Here is a 19,942-nt window from a genome sequence, read left to right on the forward strand (position 1 = left end):
TGCACACTCCTCTCATCTGTCTGATTAAACACCGGATATTATTTAGATATCACAGTGCTTTAGTGATGCAACTGACTGACGAGTTGAAAGACGATGAAAGAAAAGGCAGGCCTTTGTTTTGGTATGAAAAGCGATTCCTTCTTGCGAAATCCCTCAGATAAACTCTTTCTCCTCTTCAGAAACGGCTCACATTTGAAGGACACAGAACAAACTGCCCATTGTTGGTCCCACACTTTATTCCCTTTCTGTGCAAGCTTCATTATTGCTGCCTCATAAACCGTCTGTTATTCAATAACCATCAACTGTCAGAGGGGCAGCGATGGCAGAGGGGACATGAGGCACTTCACTCCTCGTGTGAGCCAGAAAAACTCCCCAAATGGGAACAAATCAGACAGAGGAGACACAGAGCTGCACTGATGTGACGGATATATATTTATTACATTATTGTACTCACATCATTGCACTTCATTTCTTTGCCCCAAGCGTAGTTTTCTTTTTTTTAAAGCTTGTATTGTTTGTAGTTGTTTAAATGCAGGTGTCCACGTGGTTCACCAAGACAAGAAGACTTAGTCTTTGAAGCTTAATGGAAATATGATCCTTTTAACATACTCATAACTGCAATGTAAACATGCTGATTATGAGCTGGTATGGTATTTTTCTAATTCACTGTCTTAGTTTACCGTGTTAGCATACTGAAATGTGCTTATGAGGTTCAAAACAAAGAGCAGCTCAGGCTAATCTTTAAATATTACGGTTATTGTGATTACCGATATATCACAACACCCCTATGATCATAAACCAAAGTTTTGGACAATTCAACATTTGAAACATACAATGACACTACATGAGAAGTCACATGAATATCTGAACTGAGTTTCATGGCAGTCCATCCAAATTGTTAAGATATTTCAGCCAAAGTGACAAGCAAGTATTGCCATTTTTAGAGCTAAACCTGTGTCTGACAATATTTATTCCAAAACATGAAGTGTGATGGTCTTTAATAGAGAACCTTTAAAAGCAGGTGGGTTTTGTGTACGGGTAACTTGGATGTTATTTAAACGTTGTGTCCAAGAGGGGAGATGTGTCATGCAGGAAGATTAAAACATAAAGCACACACGGAGTTAAACATAAGATACAGAAAACATACTGTACAATAACTGTATAAACTAATGCAAGAACACACGCTCGCTGATAACGACATACTTCAAGTGAAATAATCCATCAGCCCGATATATGTGTCAAACATCACTTTAGTTTCCACCAAATTCATGAAATCAAATAAAATACAGCATGACGTCATTTTATTTCTCATGATTTAATGATACATTACATTTCACAGGTTGTCATTCAAGTTTACATGCATACAGATGTGATTGTTGGATATAGAAATGTCAATATATACAAAGTTTATAGATAGCTGCCTTTTTCTATTTTGCTACATGAGCTAGTGAAGATGTCCTCTCGTCTCTTTACTTGGTTGTGTTCGGACAGGCTGGGACCAAACACAGAAAATGCCCCTCAGGACTATTCTGCAGAGAGAAAAGTGTTGGATTAATGGTTGAACGGTTTTCAGGCAGCACAGCATAATGATGAAATGCAGGTTAATGTAGCTTTCCAGCTTTCTTTTTTTCTCTCACATACCTGCAGGTTGTTGTGGCACACAGCGTTGCGATTGGCTGTCAGGTGGTTGTGCACACACTTCCCAAAGTGTTGCAGACAGGAGGTATCAGAGGGGGCGCAGGTCTGAGGGCATGATGGGGGTTTCAGCAGCAGACAGCTTGAACAGGAGGTGTGTTGGCAGGAGCCCTGGCACGCCGTCTTCTCCAGAGACACCAACCTACAGAGCAGACATTCAGATTTCTGTTAAAAATGCAGCAGGAGGGGATATTAAGGGAAAATGTGTTGTTGTTTTTGTCACCTGGCAGAGCAGATTCCAGAGGGGTTAGCCTGGCAATATTCCCTGGTGCACTCTGGGTGACAGCTCTCTGGATCCAACGACTCAATCACTGCACAAAAAAAACAACATTTTGACAGATTCACAAGGCATGTTAGATATACACATTTTTAATATTTACATCCTTTCCCGAGCAGCAACAAAACACAAAAATCTCTAATCTCGTGCTATGTCTGATACCGTATCAAAAACGGCGACAACGTGGGTTACCATGAGGAGATAAGAGGAGTAATTACGGCTTAACTGTTAGCAGAAACCTTTGAATCAAAGGAAGCCTTGACCACACTATCAGGCCTTACAGCTCATAAACAAGACTCACCACACTGGCACCGTTCCCACTGCAGGGGGGCTAAATGATACTTAATTTTAGAGAAAAATCTCCCTTTTCATACTTTAATGCGTTTATTTCATAGCTTTATTTATTTAGGAAACATGATCAGTGTTTAAAGTGCTCAATAGTATATAACCTGAGGTCCTCAGCTCTGCTGCTGTTCCACAATTTAGGCTGCAAACAAAAGTTGACCAAACCTTTTTTGTTCCAGTGCCCTCTCTCTGCAGCAACTTCTCTGAGGAGATCAGACTGGTGAGCTCCTTATTCTCTATTAAATTCTTCTTAAAACACACTTTAATAAATGTAAACTCACTGTTATCTGTAAGTCACTCTCTTAAAACCCATTTATACCCAAAGGCATTTTAACTGATTCTTTTATTTTATTTAACTTTATTTCACGCTTTCTTGTGTGCAGCTCCTGTTGTGCCATGATGTGGTACTTTTAAACTGGCTTTATTATTAAGCATTTTAAGTGACAAACTATTTTTTCTGCTTTCTGGTAAATTTTATGCACCAATTTGTGCTTTTTCTGCATTACTTTAAGTTGTAAATGTTCTAATTTTGTCAAAAAAAAACACCAACAGGAGTATATAATTTTGTTTAATTTATTATTTTGTACATTTTACTGATGCCAATGTACAATACCTAAGTAACATCTTCAGTGTTTACTTTTGCTATTCACACGTTTGCTATTTTGTCTATATTATTAACTTTCTGTGATGCAAAATTCAGACATTGCTGCATCTTTTGATGTTTTTAAGGTTATTGATACATCAAGAAATTTCTCTCAGTGTGTCATAATAATGGATGATAAAAAGTCATCACATTGCCTTTTAATACTAATTAAGCTATAAACTGTGATCTCACCTGCTTTACAGATCCCTTTACGCTCTGTGTCTGCTTTGTCAGCCGAGTCCTGGTAAACACACACCAGTCCCTCATCGCACTTGCCCAGGTAGTCCCACGTCCCTCCGCAGGTCTCCCCCTCTGCTCTGGCACAGACGGGGCAGCAGCCACACACACCTGTGGTGACGCCTCCTTTACACTGGAGCTTGAGCGCCCGCCGGGTGGAGCAGTGGATCTGCTCGCAGGGCGGGCAGTGAAGGGCCTGAAGCTGCTGAGCTGCTCCTGAGGCCGTTTCCTGTGACCCCAACGCCCCCAGCAAGGCACTCAAAAAGACGAGCATCCACATCCTCGATTGACCTGATGTTATCCTGAGGTGAGAGCGCCTGTCTGCACCTTTTATAGATCCAGGACTGCACACCATACAGCAAGGCTTCATAGTTTATGAGCCACAACCTCCACCCCCCACCAACAGCCAATAGATGAGGGCAGAGGGGTTTTCACTCTGAATACACAGTTAACTCTCCCCACCTCTTATCTTCACACTATCAACACTGTGATTTTGTTTTGAAATAATTCTTCCTTTAGAACGGCTGTTAGATAAGTGTGATGAAGACTGGCCCCCTTTGTGTCTCCAGTCACATGACCTCTGGAAGGGGCAATTCAGTGCACACCTGCAATCAGGTAATGACCTATTTCTCCAAAGAACAAAAGGATTAAGACATCAGCAGGTTATCTGATCAGGACATCTCGTAAGTCTCGTATCTCCGAATAAAAACGCAGACAGGTTGTGTACATAACAGTAAATCATGGCCACTGTCACTGGATATTCATTCATACTAAGTGCTTTTTTTCTTTTTATTTGGCTTTATTTTTGTAAGGCGATAGCAGCTAAAGAGTTCAAGAAGTTCACCTCAGGCACATGAGATTTTGATGGGATCAAATATTCACCACCTGATGCAACATATATCCAAAGCAACTACAACTAAATATTAATATTAGCTGCTTTGTGCCATTAAGAAAGGGGATAAGCATAATGTAGCATTTCAGTTTTTTTAAACCAAAGTAATAGACATAATAAACACTTATTTGTAAAAAACTGCATGCATTGCTATTTATCTGGTGGCTTAATTTTGCCAGTCACCAGTACATGTGTACTTTCTGTTTGTAGGATATATATGTCTCTCTTCAAATTCTTAATCTGAGATTGCAAAATGGTGCACTTAATATAGGCAGCCAAACCACACATGCCTTTGTTAACCCTTATTTTTTCCTTTGATGCTTTTTCTGTGCTTCTTAAAATCTTAAATCAGATATAAATAAAATATGCAACTGTTTTTGAAAGTTACATAAGTAAATAATGTTACAGAAATCTGATTCTGAGTGAACATTTTGAAAAGACTGAACATATTTGATAGCTAAGTAAGTATTTGTGTTTGTGTTTAGGGCTTCATAAGTGAAAGCAAACAAACAAACAAACAAACAAACAAACAAAATGTATTAAACACATTCAGTGTATTCTGTCTGTCCAGCAACTTATCACTGCAGCCAATCCAGATAAATATGGCAAAGCTTGGGATTATTTCATTTAGGTATTTGAGTCCTGTCATTATTTATTTGACATAATTTTGGAGCACAGCTCATCTGAATCTGTGCAGTTATTCTCTTACATTTTAAAACTCATAGGTACTGTTAATGAATTTTTTCAAACATTTAAAAATGACTGTAACTAACATTGTGTAATGTGGCAACACATCAACACAGCAGAGACAGTGATCAGCAGCTACATTACCAAATCGTTTCTAATAATAATGTTTTCATTTGAAAGAGAGCTCTGCTTTAGAAAGATCTGCTGATTTCCAGTTGTTTCTTCTTAAAGTGCTGTATCTACAACCCTTCTTCTGGTCACTTTTTGGTGACACAGCTCCCCAAAAGACTCACAGGAACATCAGTTTTCCAAGAAAGGAGGCTGCTAAAGTGGACAGCATTCACCTTAAAGTAAATTTGAGCATTTAAGAAATTCTTTCAGAGATAATTAGGGAAACCACATCAAAAAAATGCAGCAGCATCGGTTGATTGAACGTTGGCTGAAGTTGCAGCGATGCTTGCTGTGCTTAGTAAGTAAGGCAGTAGTAGTAGTAAGAGTAAGGCAGTCTATTAAGTGACCTTAGATTTAATGCTTTTTAAGACCTTTTCAAGATAGTTTTTAACCAAATTCAAGACTGATTTTTGGACAGATCATCTCTCTCTTCATAAAGCACTGCAGTAGAGTATAAAGAGAGGAGTGCAGTCCTACAGAGGTTGGTTTTATTGGTTTTATAGAGGAATATGGCTATGAGAGTGAGAATAAAGTAAAAATACAGTATTAGGTTAAGTGGTAGGTTTATAGATGTGTAACAAAAGAAAAATGCAATTTCACACAGAAGAGCTTGACTCATTTTGACAAAAAGAAATTAAAAGTTGGATAAATGAAATAAGATAAAACATCTGTAGCAATTATAACCTCGGAAATTCAATTTTTAAGACTATTTAATCACATTTAAGGCCTAATACTTTATTTTAATGCTTTTTAGAACCTGCAGACATCCTGTATATTTTGTTCAAAAGTCATATGTAAGTCATTACTAAATACGTATTTTTCAGGCATTTGCAGATATGCAAACAGTTGATGCTTGCTGACTTTAAAATGGTCATTAGATATTCCTGCTGCAAACTAGCTGTGTACACTAATGTGCATCATGATACTAGTGACATTTCAAGTCACACAGCACAGCTCTAGATTTTAAAATAGTTTTACAGTAAAGTTAACTTTATTATTGTCATTGTGCTTAATTGTAGTTTAAGGAGAAATGAAATGTAAGGTTTAATTTAAAGTATTTTGTGTAACATTTTCATGAATATATAAACAAAAGCCTTAACAATATGCATTCAAAAAAACTTTGACAAAACAAAGTTTATTCCGAACCATGTCCAGGGCTGAAGAAGTTTTTATAAATGTTATTTTTAATTAAAAAAAAATCTAAAAGTTCCTAAATAAATCCAGGGTTATATATTTTAATCATCATCAGGAGGCCCTAAATCGTATAAAAATGTATTTATTTCCAAGGAAACCATTGAGTAACACTGAATACAACAGGTGTGATCATTCAATAGTCAATAAAACTCGTGACTCCTACGTCATAAAGATCCCACATACGAGACGTCTTGAAAAACAGGATTTCAAAGCAAACATGTTGGCAATTTGCTGGTGCTACAATTTCATTTTTTTAACCCCCCACATAACAAATTCTGGTGATACACACCTGTATAGAAAAGTGACAAGATTTTACATCAACTTACAAAGGGCTGGATGTCAAAGTGCAAGATGCCTGAACCCCCTCACCCACCCCTAAAGAGGACGATCAAGGTGTCGAAATCAGAAATGGACTGTCAAATACAAATCTCCAAAACTGTAATTCAGCCATTATGGCTCTGTATTCAGTTGAGACCCAAGTCTAGCTTACATTACATAGCTTTAAAATATCATTTCAGGAACATTTTCCTCTCAAACATACTTTTTTTTTTTTAAAACTGCACCTTAATACAGACGACTGCATGTAATGGAGTAAAGCATCACAGGAATTATGCAGGCATACAACAGAAAAGCAGCTGTTCATCAGCAACTTCAAACAAAACACACTAACATTTTGTTGGTTTATAAAAGCAACCGAGTCAAAGAGTACATACTAAAATCTGAAGTGAAAATAAAATGACTTAAAAACCTCGAAGAAAAAAACAAAACTATGTACACGTATTTACAAGTAAATAGAGTGAATATTATACAGGTTTGACTGGCCGTTCAAGGTCAGGCCGAAGCCACCGAGGTCCATATGATCCAACGCTGCATGACATTCAGTTTAATCATTCCAAAATGGTTCTTAAAAAGACAAAATACCTTCCAGGAGGTCGCCTTCAAAAGTTGCGCTAAAAACAAGTGAGCAAAAAGTGAAAAGTCTTGTCAGTTTGTTTGATCTGAATCTGGTCTGAGTGTGTAGAAAAACATCCAGGGCTTTTTGACTCAAACATAGCTTTCAATTTTTTTTGCATGATTTTAAAAATAATCAGAATAATGGCGATGTTTGCAAAGAGGATCCAGCGAATATATTCTTCGGGAATCCTTTATGTTTTTTTTCTTCCAATGTTGATACCATCTTGAACTAAAAGACGAGGACATCAGTCTGGAGGAAGGAGGTTGTGCAAACGAAACTGTTCTCTGATGTGCGGTCTGACATCTTCATTCTGTGATGAGAGAGGAGATCAGGTCAAGAATTAACCCCAAAACACTTTTCAGTTCAGTGTTGATGACGATGACTTGAGAGAGACAAGAGAAAAAGCAGACATTAAGAGCATAAAATTTAAATTTTTTAAACAAAAGTAAATAGAAGACAACCTTTTTAGGACAGTAGCGGACTCCAGATTCAGCAGTTCAATACCAATATGCGTTTTTTTTTTTTGTCTATATAAAGTTTAAAGTTTTTTACACTGTTTTGACTTGCAGGATATGTAAGGCTCCATGTAGCTATATTGACTGTTTATTGTGATTTATTTGGGAAAAATGAATAAATACATTTTTAACTATTGTCTAGCTGATGCAAAGCAGTTTCAGGTGATCAGTCTCAGCAGTCCTCTGATTAGATGATTAAAAATATTCAGACTCGATATGTGTCGATAAATCCATATTTAATATTCAATAAAACATTAACCGAAAAAAATATGAACTTAACTTTTTTGTTTTTGCTTCCATTTTTCTAGAGTTCAACTGAAAGATTGGCGACTTTTTTCAATGCACACAGCTACTGAGGAGGAGTGAGCACCTGAGGGCCACAGTCAACAACCTGATCAACTCTGTGTGGAGATGTGTCGCACTGCACGAGGTGAGAGCTGGTCACAGCAGATACTGACTGATGCAAAGCACCCCTGATAATAATTCTACTACTGTACTGTAATACTGCTGTAACACTGCTGTTAGAAAAAATAGGGATGTAACGATTCACTCAGCTTGCGATTTGATACAGGATATACGATACTGGGTTCATGATACAATTTTATCACAATTTTTTTTAAAAAAAACAACAACAAAATGAGATTTCAGATACATTGGAAACTAAAGTGCTGTGTTCATTTTTTGTTCAGTGCACTTGGATTATTCTAAGTAATATTTTTTTTAAAAAGTATTCTTGTGATCTTTCTCATCAGTACTAAATGTGTACCTTTTGACATAATCCAAATACAATCTTAGAAGTCCACATTAATACAGTAGGTTCTGTGATAGCTGCATGTTTTTCTCTTACATCAGCTTATATTGTCTGTATAATATTACAGGTACTGCTCGTCTGTGCATCCATGACACTTTCCACAGAGGACGAGTCGATGGAAAATTCACACCACGCCACCGTCTGCGTTTAGGTGTCAGTCTAACCAGTCAGAGGTCGAGGTACGTACCAGCTCCACAAGCTTCTCGAGGAAAGGAACAAGCTTTAGAAGCTCGTTGTCATTTCTATCCACAAACCAGCTCTCAATAGGGATTCCATTGGAAAGCTGCAAAAGAGACAAAACCTTTGCTCTAGTATCTCTGTGACAGAAACATTGGTAGAAACATACGAGTTTGAAAGTTTTACCTGATAGGCAAAGGCTTGGGGTGAATTGTCGATTATTATCGTCTTGGAAAGATCCCGTCCGAGAATGTTTAGATCTTTAATATAATTTCCTTGAACACACACACAGTGCTCACGAAACAATCTATGTCTGAAGGAAAAACACAGGAGAGAATATTCCTCAGTTAAAACACGCAGTTAAACGTCTTTTTAACGAAGAACGTAGATCAAACAAAGACAAACAAAAGGAAATAACTGAAGTATTAAAAAGGTAACGTTTCCTAAAAGCATCTTGTGGTAAGTGTAATAATAATCTGTATTTATTTGAACAACAGCTAAATTAAATTTCGTTCTGGCTTAAGATATCCAAATTTTTACTTCTACTGGCAGAAAAAAGAAGACTTATCACTTCATACAAACTTAGGAATTAATCTGTTATATTCACTGTGATTGTCTGTTTTCTATCAGCAAAAGAGGTTCTTCCTCTCCTTTATTCTCCTTTGTTCTTCTGACATAGGGAAGAGGAAGTTCCTGCCGTGTCCACCCGCACTACTGTACATACGGTATTTATGACTTAAGATTAATTTAGACGTCAGAGGTGTGGAGGAGCTTAGAGACCATGGGTGTGTGTGGAGGAGCAACAAAAACAAAAATACATAATGTTGATGTTTGTTTAACTGTTGCTACAACAAGCAAACTTGATTAACTTGAAAACCAGCAACAGCACTATGGAAACATTCATTACAAGAACACAACATCTAAAAATAACAGGAAATAAACACGAAAAAGGAAGTACGTTTTATCATTAATTTATGGGAATATTTAAAAGGTTAGAAATAAAAAGATGTTTACAGCTTCTTTATATCTTGATTAAGTCTCGGGGTCAAGTGCAGAATAGAGCTTATCAACTATCCTGGTTGAATCATGGATGATAGGGCTGAATCAGCTAATGTATTTGTGCCAAACCGTCGCGGCCCGGTGAAAGCAGCCGCACGCAGAATAAATGGTGTGCAAATCAGAACCAAAGTTTACGAGCACAAGTTCCACCTAGAAACTTCTAGCCGTTCGCAACGTGTGTTGAAGTTTCGACAACAAGCGGATAGGCGTGTTAGTCAATCAACACTATGACGTGCACAAATGAAACAGCAGAGCTGACAGGCCCGTCTGTGACGATGACAGCGACAGAGAGCTGAGTTGTGTTTAAGATGAGGGGGGAAAAATCCATACAGCTTAGTATTGCAATAATTTGTGTGGCAATATTGATCTATACAAATCGTTATGCTCTTAAATGAGCTGGGCATAAACACTATTTTTTGAATAAATAATTACTATTGCAAATACAAATTAAACTTTTTATAGCCCACTACACTTGCTTTTTCAGTCCACTAGATACTTTTTGCTGCAATAATAATGATTTGCTGCAAGATGAAAAGATTGAAAAACATAATTTGCAGCTGAAGAAAGGTATTAAACTGCAATATATGTTCTCATAATACTCAGCATATTGTAAAAACATTTAAAAATGCAATAAGATTGTATTGTTACTTGAGTGTCATGATAATATGGTATCATGGGGCCTCTGGTGATTCTCACCCTTAGAGGATAGAGTGTCTGCGTTGCTCCATTGTTGTAGAGCAGGCATGTCAAACCGGTCCACAGGGGGGCCGGTGTGGCTGCAGGTTTTGTTTCCAACCAAGTAGCAGCACACCAGACTTGACTCATTTAATCAACTGATCTCCGTCTTCAGACAGTTGATTGGTCAAACTGTGTGCTCTTGGTTGGTTGGCACAAAAACCTGCAGCCACACCGGCCCCCCTGTGGACCGGTTTGACATGCCTGTTGTAGAGGAAATAAATGTAAACGTATGAAACATGCTTAGACACATTTCACAGCATCACTCAAATCTGCAGATCACTGGGGTGATAAATGTTTGGGTGCTTTGAATGTTTAAATATATCCAAGGTGAAACTCACTTATAATGCACTTTTTAAAAATTTAAATCTATTAATTTAGTGTTTCCAATTTCACGCCATAACAGATGTTTTTCAGTTTTATGGCCTGTTGTGATCCCGGTGCCTTTTTGGAAAGTCTTTGTCCTGTGATACATAAGTATTTGGAACGTTCCTCATTTTTATAATCAAAATAATTTACCGAAGTTGTCACTTGGCAAAGTGTTACCTCAGTCCCCAGCAAGAGCATTTTGTCTGCCTTTGAAACTTGCACTGCTGTCTGTTTTAAAGATTCGAAAAGAAACACAGCCGGAAGCATTTGTGTTTCTTCACGCTGCACTGAACTTGCACCAAAGTGTGACTTTTGTGTCCGATGACAAGCTTTATTGCGGTTGCATTATAACATCCTGTTAAATCTGAACTGACTCTGTATTTCCTCCTTGTCACCACAGCTAACTCAGGCACACATACAAACTGCAGGTAGAGCCTAAAACAAAATACACATTATAAAGCTGTTCTGTTGTATTCTTACTGACCTGACCAGCTGTTTTTTCGGATCCAGGATGTTGAGCAACTTGTCGGCGTACACTTTCTTTGAAGCCGTGAAGAGAATAATCTGAAATTGAAATAGATAGCAATAAATGAGCGATATGTAAACTTGAACAGATGCTGTGCAGAAACTCTTGGAAATGAAAGTTGCATCTCACCTCATACATTTGAGACATGCGCTCGAGAAACTCGCGGAAAAAGGGCCTCAACCGAACATACACCTTAAGTAAAAAAACAAATAAAAAATTAATCACAGCAACAAAGGAATGGAGGACATGTGGTTAGAGAATGCTGTTTAAGAGTCAGTACCTGGTATATTACATCTTGAAAGAGCACAGGGAATGTCAGGGCTGCGTCTTCTAGCTCATTTAAACTACAGTGGACCAGAGTTTCATCCTGATGACAGCAAAAATAAAGAAAAGCCAGCTAGTAAAGGCCATTTAAATCAGTTTACATTTAACATGAGATACAGCACAATAAACTGCTCACTGCTCACCAGATCCAAAACCAGAGAAAACTCTGGCGTGCTGCGCGTTTTCAAAGGTAGCGCTGGTTTGCGTGTTAACTGTTCTTCTGTCAGCGGAGGCACGTGCTTGATGAAGAAGTACCTTAACGCAGAGAAACCATAAAAAAAAGACTCATTTAGCAAAACAAACAGGGAGTGTCTCAACAAAGAGCGACAGTTAGACCAAAGACATTTTAAATATGGTGTTTGTGATCCTGGCTAAAATGTGAAGCAGTAAGAGCAACAAGTATTGTTCTCAACTTTTAATGAACAGAAAACATCTCCTCCATTTTCAATACTACATAGGTATTAAAATCATTCAGCGAAGTGTTTAAATGTTAAAACTTAGGCAATCAATTGAAAATAATAATGCTTAGCCCAATAAAGTACAGTAGTGGTAAACATAGTAGCGCGTCATCACAGAGGCTTAAAACTGTGTTTTTGCTGCCATCTAGTGGCTTAATGATGCCAGCAAGCTCTGTTTACACACCAACATGCAATGTCACCTTGGGTGTCAGACTATATCTGATCACATTTTATCAAAATTTCAGAGTTGAAACTTTAACTGAAAAATATGCCTCAACTTACAGTTTCTCTATATAACTTAAAATAATTCTAAAATGAAGTATTAAGTAAATATTCTAATAACATTGTTGTTATAAGCTGCTTAAAAATCAACTCACGGATCAAAAACTTCCCATTCCTCTTCATATGTTGTTTCAGGAGGAGCTGATGGTAACGCATCTTGGTAACCGCCATCTGGCATGCAACCAGGAGCTGACAAGGAGAGAGAGATGGCAGAGGAGTTAACTTATTTTGATCTTGAGCAACAAAGAGCTGAAGTCGTGACGTCATGTCCGGGCTACCCTCACTGCTCCACCAGCGTCTGTGAGTCAGTCTCTCATTCATCTCTCATTTATCTGTCCATATCTAACTCAAATCAGCGCTAGCTATCAGAATTGGAAACATTTACTTGAGGTGTAACAGAACACGAAATTCACTGTTCTGTATGTACTTCTGTTTTTTGGGCCGCAGTTCAGTATGTTTTTTTTATAGCAAGGGAAAAAAAAAACTTTTTTTTTAATATGTTCATTCTACAGTGGCTCATTGACTGAAATTCTTGATGCAGCCGTAAAGACCCTAAAATACTGGCATGTGGTAATTTAGGTTAAAAATTAATAACAAAAAAAAGCACAGATGTCAGTTATGCTCTATCATAAGACCTGTCGACATAACTCCTGAACTGTTGCTTGCAGTTGGCCTTTAACTAAAATGCACATGTGAAGGCGCATCGTAGCAGGCCTCGGCCACTTTGACCATGTGCTTTAATGCGGTATTTACTTTGGCTTGGTCCCAGTGTGTAGAGGGAAGCTGCCGGAACGTTCACTAATAACCGACACTTTGGGTGATGCTGTAGGAACTCAGCAGGCTGATCTGCAGCGGTCACTTTGGCAGTTGGTTAGGGGAAAAGACCGCGACATGAGACCATGGACATATGTGTCACAATTCAGTCTGAGTTTTAGAATTATTACACCACTAACATAAGACCACAATGGTCCAGGGCTTATAGGAAATCCTGTTAGTTAAAGGTCACCAAACCTTAAACCTTATCCATAAATAAAAAATGAAATGTACTTAATTGTTTTATTACCGTCCTTATCTAAACATGTGGCGTAAAGCAGATGCCATGTTGTTGAGAGAGGATCTTCTCAAAGGCTGAATTCTAGTTTTCAAGTTATGTCAGTGGGATTTTGAATGAGGTTTCTTACTTCTTAAACCTTTGAAACCTGCTCGAATTGGCTTCTTTCCAAAACACAGGGTGATCACAGTTAGCAAAAAAGTTAAGAAAAAAAGGCAGAAAAATGAGCAAAAACCAAAACAAACCCAACAGTAAAAACCAAAGAAACAAAGAAATGACCTAAGAAAAATGCTTTAAACAAAGTAAATATATAAATCTGATAATTAAATATATAATAATGAATAATTTTCCCCTAGCTTTACAAAAAAATTATGTTTTCCAAATCTACTATTTTCCTGCAATTATGGAACAATTAATGCAAAGGTGCTCATTCACTTCTTCCCATATTTTCAAAAGACCGCAAACCAATTTGCTGAGAATACTTGTGAAGTAAACACAGCACAAAACAGTGATGCTAATCCAGGTCTCAAAGGGTTAAATAGAACCTGAAGTTCCAGTTTGACTTTGGCGTTCTATTGTTTAATTACAGAGCAGAGGTTACCGCCACGTTAACAATTTGACAAAGACGGAGAAAACTGACTCTGCCTGAAGTGTCACGTGTACAAATCTGTGTAGCAAAAAAAAAAGATGAATTTGATTTAAAAATCCTCCTATTGTAAACTCCAGCTATCTGCTCATCAAAGCAGGTTAAAATAAATAATGAGAACTGTCTGCGGTTAGTATTTGTCTTCTGAAAGTTTCACAAGTTAAAAGAATCTGGTTTACTGTGAAAGTGGTTGTACCCGTTAATGGTGGCATGTCAGTTTCGGTGACTATTTCTCCTTCCTCTATGGTTGTATCGGAGGTCATCTGAAGCCTCTGCGGTAACATCGGGATCGGGGCGGTGTGACACGGAGTGATGCCCTCTGTGGATGTGAGGCTGCTGCTTTGCATTTCTTCTGCCGGCTCGATGTCCAGCTGCTTCATGATTTCCTCCGCCTCCACTGCTTGGCCAGGAGAGTCTGAACCAGGAGTGGCTGAGTGTGAATGGAGAGAGCGGTAAGTCAGTTTGGTCACATATCACAACGTTTTTTTAAACAGTCAAAAATGCTTTTGGACATTAATATTGAAGGATTCTTTTTTGTATTACCAGTTTTAGTTGCTGGTGAGAAAAAGTTGAAAACGGGAGAGAAGATGGTTCCCAGTAGGGTGGTGCGTGGTGGGCTGCTCGCTGCCTCTACGGGGACCTCCAGTTTACCGTTTGGTGTCATGGGTTTACTGTTGCAGGTCATTGTGTCTAAAAAAACCCACAATAGCTCTTTAAGAACGACTCAAAAACAATACATCTGTATATTCTGTAACATCTGTATCTGGTCTCTTTTTTTTTTCTTTGGTAACCTTAGAAAAGGCATAGCATCTGTTATGTTACAGCCAAGATAAGACATATCTTCAACACTGACTCTTTAATACCTTTATTAGGACTTTTCCGGCAAACTCTGGAGACTGCTTTGTTGGTAAGGCCTCTAGTCTGTGGTGTGGAAGTTATTAGATCGCTCTCAGAATTACAATCAATACGACTCCTCTTTGCGGGGATGTCCTGCTCCACCTGAGAATAATTAAAACAGACATACAGAACCAGTCAAGAACACAAACTGTTCATAGAATTTCAGCTTTTTCTGTGGCTTTTTAGTCTTTTAATCTAAGGTCCCCCGACCAAGCCGAAGGTCAGCCGTCAGTCAATGTCATGCTGTCGGTAAGCGTCTGTTGCCCTAGTTTTTGCAGTATGCCCCGCACAGTTGGCACTACTAGATTCAGCATGTTGTATCAGCGTCAGAGACGATGAAGCCCGTCGGTGAATGAAATCACTCTGATTGGCAGATCAGCTCAGAGCACAAGAAATGGAGCTGAGGAAAGACTAAAACCAAGAGGGCGTCGGACCAAAACAAACTTGTTTTATTAGGTGAGATTTTTTTTTCCTAAGCATTAAGCTCTTTGGCAGAAAAGGTTCTGAATTGTCTGTTATTGTTCACTAGTGCACGATAAAAATTACTGGCAAACTAGCCTCATGGATCTGTCCTATAGTTCTTTCGGTTTCCCTATTGATGAATACGGACTACCGCCGTGCTGGTACTGAGTTATTTCCTCTTATGCAAGTACAGAACATACTTGTCTTTGCAGTGTGTTAATGTGCAACATTTTGGCTGACAGTAAACAGTTGGCCTTCTTTGCCACTATTTATTTATTTTATTTTTTCAATGCTGGTTTGGTGTGTCTAAGTTATATACACAGAATATTTACACAACAGAAATTAAATTTTGGTACCATCAGTCAGCCAATTTTATGGTCTGATGTTGGCCCATTACAGATATATTGTATCAGCTTATATGTTCAGCTTATATTGTGCATGATATGCACAATATGAAAAGTTTATCTTTTACAAAACAAAATGCAGAAAATATGCTTAGAGTATATCAGAATGATCAAATTCACAGTGAAGTTTACTGTTTTAGGGCACCGATTTTATTTTTGACATTTTTTATTGTTAAAATGTAAAATATCCAGCCTCCATTTCTTTGTCACTAGTATTTAATAACCATACCCGAAGGACAATTGCATATATGTATAATATCAGTCAATATATATGAACATTGTTATTTTATTACTCCTACATATCAGTAATGGCCCAAAAATACAGTATCGTCAGGCCCTAGAAACAAGATATGGATTATATTTTATTCTCCATCTTTCTTACTTTTGTGCAGCTGCAGCCTTCACGGACACTCAATTGAGACCATGATAAAAGAGTTACAGAAATGTTACTAGGTACGACTTAGTATAACTGCTGCTTAAGCTTTTATGTAAAATGACTCTTGTCTATTTAGTCACCCAAATAATGAGGTGCATGGCTGAAAGTGGCTTGAGTAAAAACCAGAACAATTTCTTTAGTGGGAAGAAGTTTTGCTTCACAGCCTGCTCTATTTTTTTCTTTTAAAAAAAGAAGAACAGTTTGCGGTTTTACAGTTGGGAATTACCAGACCATTTATCATTCGAATTTATAACAGCTGCCAGAATGAAAATAGAGGAAGTTCACAGAAACGTACAAAAAGCCAGAAGGAAACAATGTTAGCTGTGTTCAGACTTTCTGTCAAGTGTCTAAAAACATTCCTAGCTATTATATGACGGTTTCAAATATCAGTAAAAAATGCAGCTGAAGCACTTCTTTCTCTGCACCAAGTGAGAGTGTGTGCTCCTACAATTATGTTCAAGCAGCAAACACAAAACTGTAAAAGAGCGGCTGTGAATCGTGATGTGAGCCCACCTTGACTGCATTTCCACGGATGAATTTTTTGATGGTGGAGAACAGGCCTGTTTCATTCTTCTGCATTTTGCCTCGACCTCTCACTGGGGATGGCTCCACTTCACGGTGTTTCCGTTTGGCCTGGGCCGGGTGGGTTCGACGGCCTAAGTTCAGCTGCTGAGGAGCTTTACGCACTCTCAGCCTCATCATGCTCCAACGTCACATAGAAAAACCTGACAAGGGGAAAAGAAAAGTTGAAAGACACTGTTTTGACAGTCAAAACAATACCTTACTCTGAAAAATGTAAATACTGGCCCTTTCCCTGATCAAAAGAACCCCAAACTGTTAAATGTGATAAGTTGTCCAACCACAGACAGCTTAATAAAAACTTTCCCCAAATAAATGTTTTTATTAAAGGAATACTCCAAAATGACCACTTGTATATCAGTTGTCACGAAGAAAACTTGACAAAATTGACAAAATTAGTAATTTTTCATCGCTGGGCACAGGAGCTGCTGGTTTACTGATGAGTCGATTGGTAGACTTGTCACTTGGGTGAATCTGAACTAACCATTGAAAACACATTAGTCACCCAATAAGACAAACAAACTGATCAAGGCAGCGGTAGACCCGCAGCTGATGTATTCAACAAAGGTAAAATGACCTTTTATGTCAAAGGAATCTGGCTTTAAAGAGAGCATTAAATTTCACTCAGTTCAGCTCAGTTTGACGTTGGAAACGGCTGTCTGTTTGGGAAGTACTGAGCATACGACAAGAGACTTGAATTATACTGCACAAGTTATCTGAGAGTTTGTTAACGGATGTTTTGATATAGTTTTACTCTTGCTTATTGCAACCCCCTACTACTTCAACTCATCTAGAATTTCCTGCATTTTTTGATTCTCCGTTCACTGCAGGCATGCAAGAGTAAAAAAGGGGTGAGAAATCGATATACAAATGGCCATTTTGAGGTTAAAGTTTCCCTTTAAATTAGGAAATATATGATCAAATACAAAGGGCACAGAAGGGCCCCCCGAGTTCTAACCAGGGACTCTCTTGCTGTGAGGCAACAGCATTAACCGACTATAGTGACTTATTCTCAATTCATTTTTCAAAGGGCATAATGTGATTTTAAACATTACTTAATTATTGATTAATCAAAAGTAATAGTTTGTCATTTTTTGCTTAATAATTTGCAATTTTACACAATTTTTTTAAACAAATCAAACACATTTTCAGAATTAAATTGAGTTTATATCTTCTTAACTTTCATGCAATGTGACCCAGGGAGCTACTGGGTCACATTACATGAACTATTACAACAACTACAACTATTGAATGGCAGTTACTGGCTGTGACCTCATATCAACACCAAAATTTACTACTACAACAGAACGCCTTCACGTTGGTCAGATTACACAAAAGCTATTGAAATATATTTTTTAAGACTTGAGTTTCCAACTAAAATGATAATAATTATGATAATAATAGAATAGAAATAATAAAATAGAGGGGATAAGATTACATGGAGGATATTGAAACAATGCAATTACTCTTTATTAAAAAATAGGTTAAATAAATGAATTACATTACACATTTGTGATCACAACGAGTGTGCCATATTAGACCAGTGTAGTAAAACTGCTTAATGATAATATCCACTTTTAGGAGCAAGTCTGCATGAAGGCACTGTAGCATCAGTCTGGCTGTGAGGATCACTAAGTCAGTAAAGATAAACCCATATCTGCCTTTTTGGTTCTTACGGTCATTTCACAAGATTGTAAACAAAGTTTGGAGCAGAAGTTGTTATCGCCACCAAATTTTGAGTATGTCAAACAGAGCGGTCAGTGGAGTGGGCGGTGTACGTGAAAAGCCACATTATGAGAGACGTTTAATGTGTTAAAAATGAGCTGATATTTAGTGCAAACGCTCTATGCATGCACGTTTGCTCAATTATATTGCGGCGTTATTAGCTACCTGTTGCTATATCATATCTGGTAGCATAACGGCATCGCCGTCTGTTGTTATGTAACAGTGGACAGGCTGTGTTAACGCCAACGACGTCAGCTAGCGCTAAAGGTTAGCAACTGGTATTAGCATCTAAAGCCCAGCGTACAGCCACCACTGGTGTGAAGCTGGTGCTCCACATGTTGGGACAAGACTGCGCCGCTGTGTGGCAACATCTGACACTTGTCCGCTCAATATATCTGCTATTAATCGGACTTTATCTTAACTTAAACCAGACGCTGCCAGTGGGTTCAGAGGCTAGGTAACACGGCTAGCTTTCAGGCTAACAAAACGCCAATGGCAGCAAAAGCAAGGCCGTGACATTATTCACTTCAGCTCCCACAGCACGTCTCACGTGTGGACCCGCAGTTGTATCTTTGTTTAACATGCAGACTATCCATCAGTGCATTGATAATAATTTTTCCAGCTAGCTACAGTCTGGCTAGCGCGTCATTTTGATAGCTTCCATAATTATTTTCAGCCATTAGACTACGCCCCCTTCGCTGGCTAGCGTTAGCCGCTAGCTAGCCAGCAGCAGTCAGGCTATCAGAGGGACAAACATTTTTTTTGTTTACATGTTGACGCAGTTTGTTACTCACCGACGATCCACGGAGCTCTTCAAAACTTGCCACAGCGTTGTCAGCTCTCGGCCACGACCGTGGCGGCCACCAGTAGAGGTGGGGCCGTGGTTGTTGCTGCCAGCTGTGTGTGTCGCTCGGTAGCTAGTCAAAGACCAAACATGTCTGCGGACGCCATTTCCCGCCTCATCACAAACATAACGTTGGTGGTGCGCAGGGGAATGCGACACACACACGTAGGAGAACCAACGTGGCGGAGCGCGGAGTCAACAGAAAAAAGGCTGCTGAGCGTGTGCGCAGCCTGAGCGAGACAACACCACACTTTATCCTGCTGGTGTTGTTGTGCGACTACAAGGAAGCTGTAAATAATGTGTAGACGGGTGCACGTATTACCCACAGCAGCTATTTCTTACATTTTACATTTCAGTTGTAAGACTTACATTTAAGAAGTACCAGACTTTTGTTTGACATCTTTATGCAAAAAAACAAAACAAAAAAACAATCAAAAGTTATAGTGTAAAATACATTTTGCAGCAACTACTTTGGCATTACGATACTTGAGAATGACAATACATCGCAATTAAATTTCTTAGGGATTGTTTGTTATTGATGAAAGG

The 19,942-nt window shown here is 38.4% G+C and overlaps 2 protein-coding genes and 1 long non-coding RNA gene across 4 annotated transcripts; 1 reads left to right on the forward strand and 2 right to left on the reverse strand.

Moving 5' to 3' along the window:
- Window positions 1-1,296: 1,296 nt before the first annotated feature.
- LOC121950100 (uncharacterized) lies at window positions 1,297-3,639 on the reverse strand. The gene is made up of 4 exons (XM_042496014.2): window positions 3,153-3,639; window positions 1,919-2,006; window positions 1,642-1,837; window positions 1,297-1,529 (listed from the first exon to the last, which is right to left on the reverse strand). Exons 1-4 carry the CDS (start codon window positions 3,565-3,567, stop codon window positions 1,470-1,472), a joined length of 759 nt encoding a protein of 252 aa, XP_042351948.2. The 5' UTR covers window positions 3,568-3,639; the 3' UTR covers window positions 1,297-1,469.
- Window positions 3,329-9,325, forward strand: LOC148189227 (uncharacterized). Of its 2 annotated transcripts, XR_015777079.1 has the most exons (5): window positions 3,329-3,504; window positions 3,717-3,812; window positions 7,920-8,041; window positions 8,490-8,601; window positions 9,279-9,325. It is a non-coding gene; the product is annotated as an uncharacterized LOC148189227 (long non-coding RNA). The 2 variants fall into 2 exon arrangements; XR_015777078.1 differs by lacking the exon at window positions 3,717-3,812 and having other exon boundaries at window positions 3,333-3,504.
- Window positions 6,208-19,662, reverse strand: ctdspl2a (CTD (carboxy-terminal domain, RNA polymerase II, polypeptide A) small phosphatase like 2a). Its single transcript, XM_042496518.2, has 13 exons — window positions 19,347-19,662; window positions 16,762-16,973; window positions 14,913-15,048; window positions 14,593-14,739; window positions 14,246-14,479; window positions 12,448-12,541; window positions 11,756-11,867; window positions 11,569-11,655; window positions 11,418-11,480; window positions 11,247-11,326; window positions 8,786-8,912; window positions 8,610-8,705; window positions 6,208-7,406 (listed from the first exon to the last, which is right to left on the reverse strand). Exons 2-13 carry the CDS (start codon window positions 16,948-16,950, stop codon window positions 7,341-7,343), a joined length of 1,431 nt encoding a protein of 476 aa, XP_042352452.1. The 5' UTR covers window positions 16,951-16,973; window positions 19,347-19,662; the 3' UTR covers window positions 6,208-7,340.
- Window positions 19,663-19,942: the final 280 nt, after the last annotated feature.

The sequence above is a fragment of the Plectropomus leopardus genome, chromosome 7 (assembly GCF_026936395.1).
Source record: "Plectropomus leopardus strain MGB_pleo_1.0 chromosome 7, ASM2693639v1, whole genome shotgun sequence".
Classification (NCBI taxonomy): domain Eukaryota; kingdom Metazoa; phylum Chordata; class Actinopteri; order Perciformes; family Serranidae; genus Plectropomus; species Plectropomus leopardus.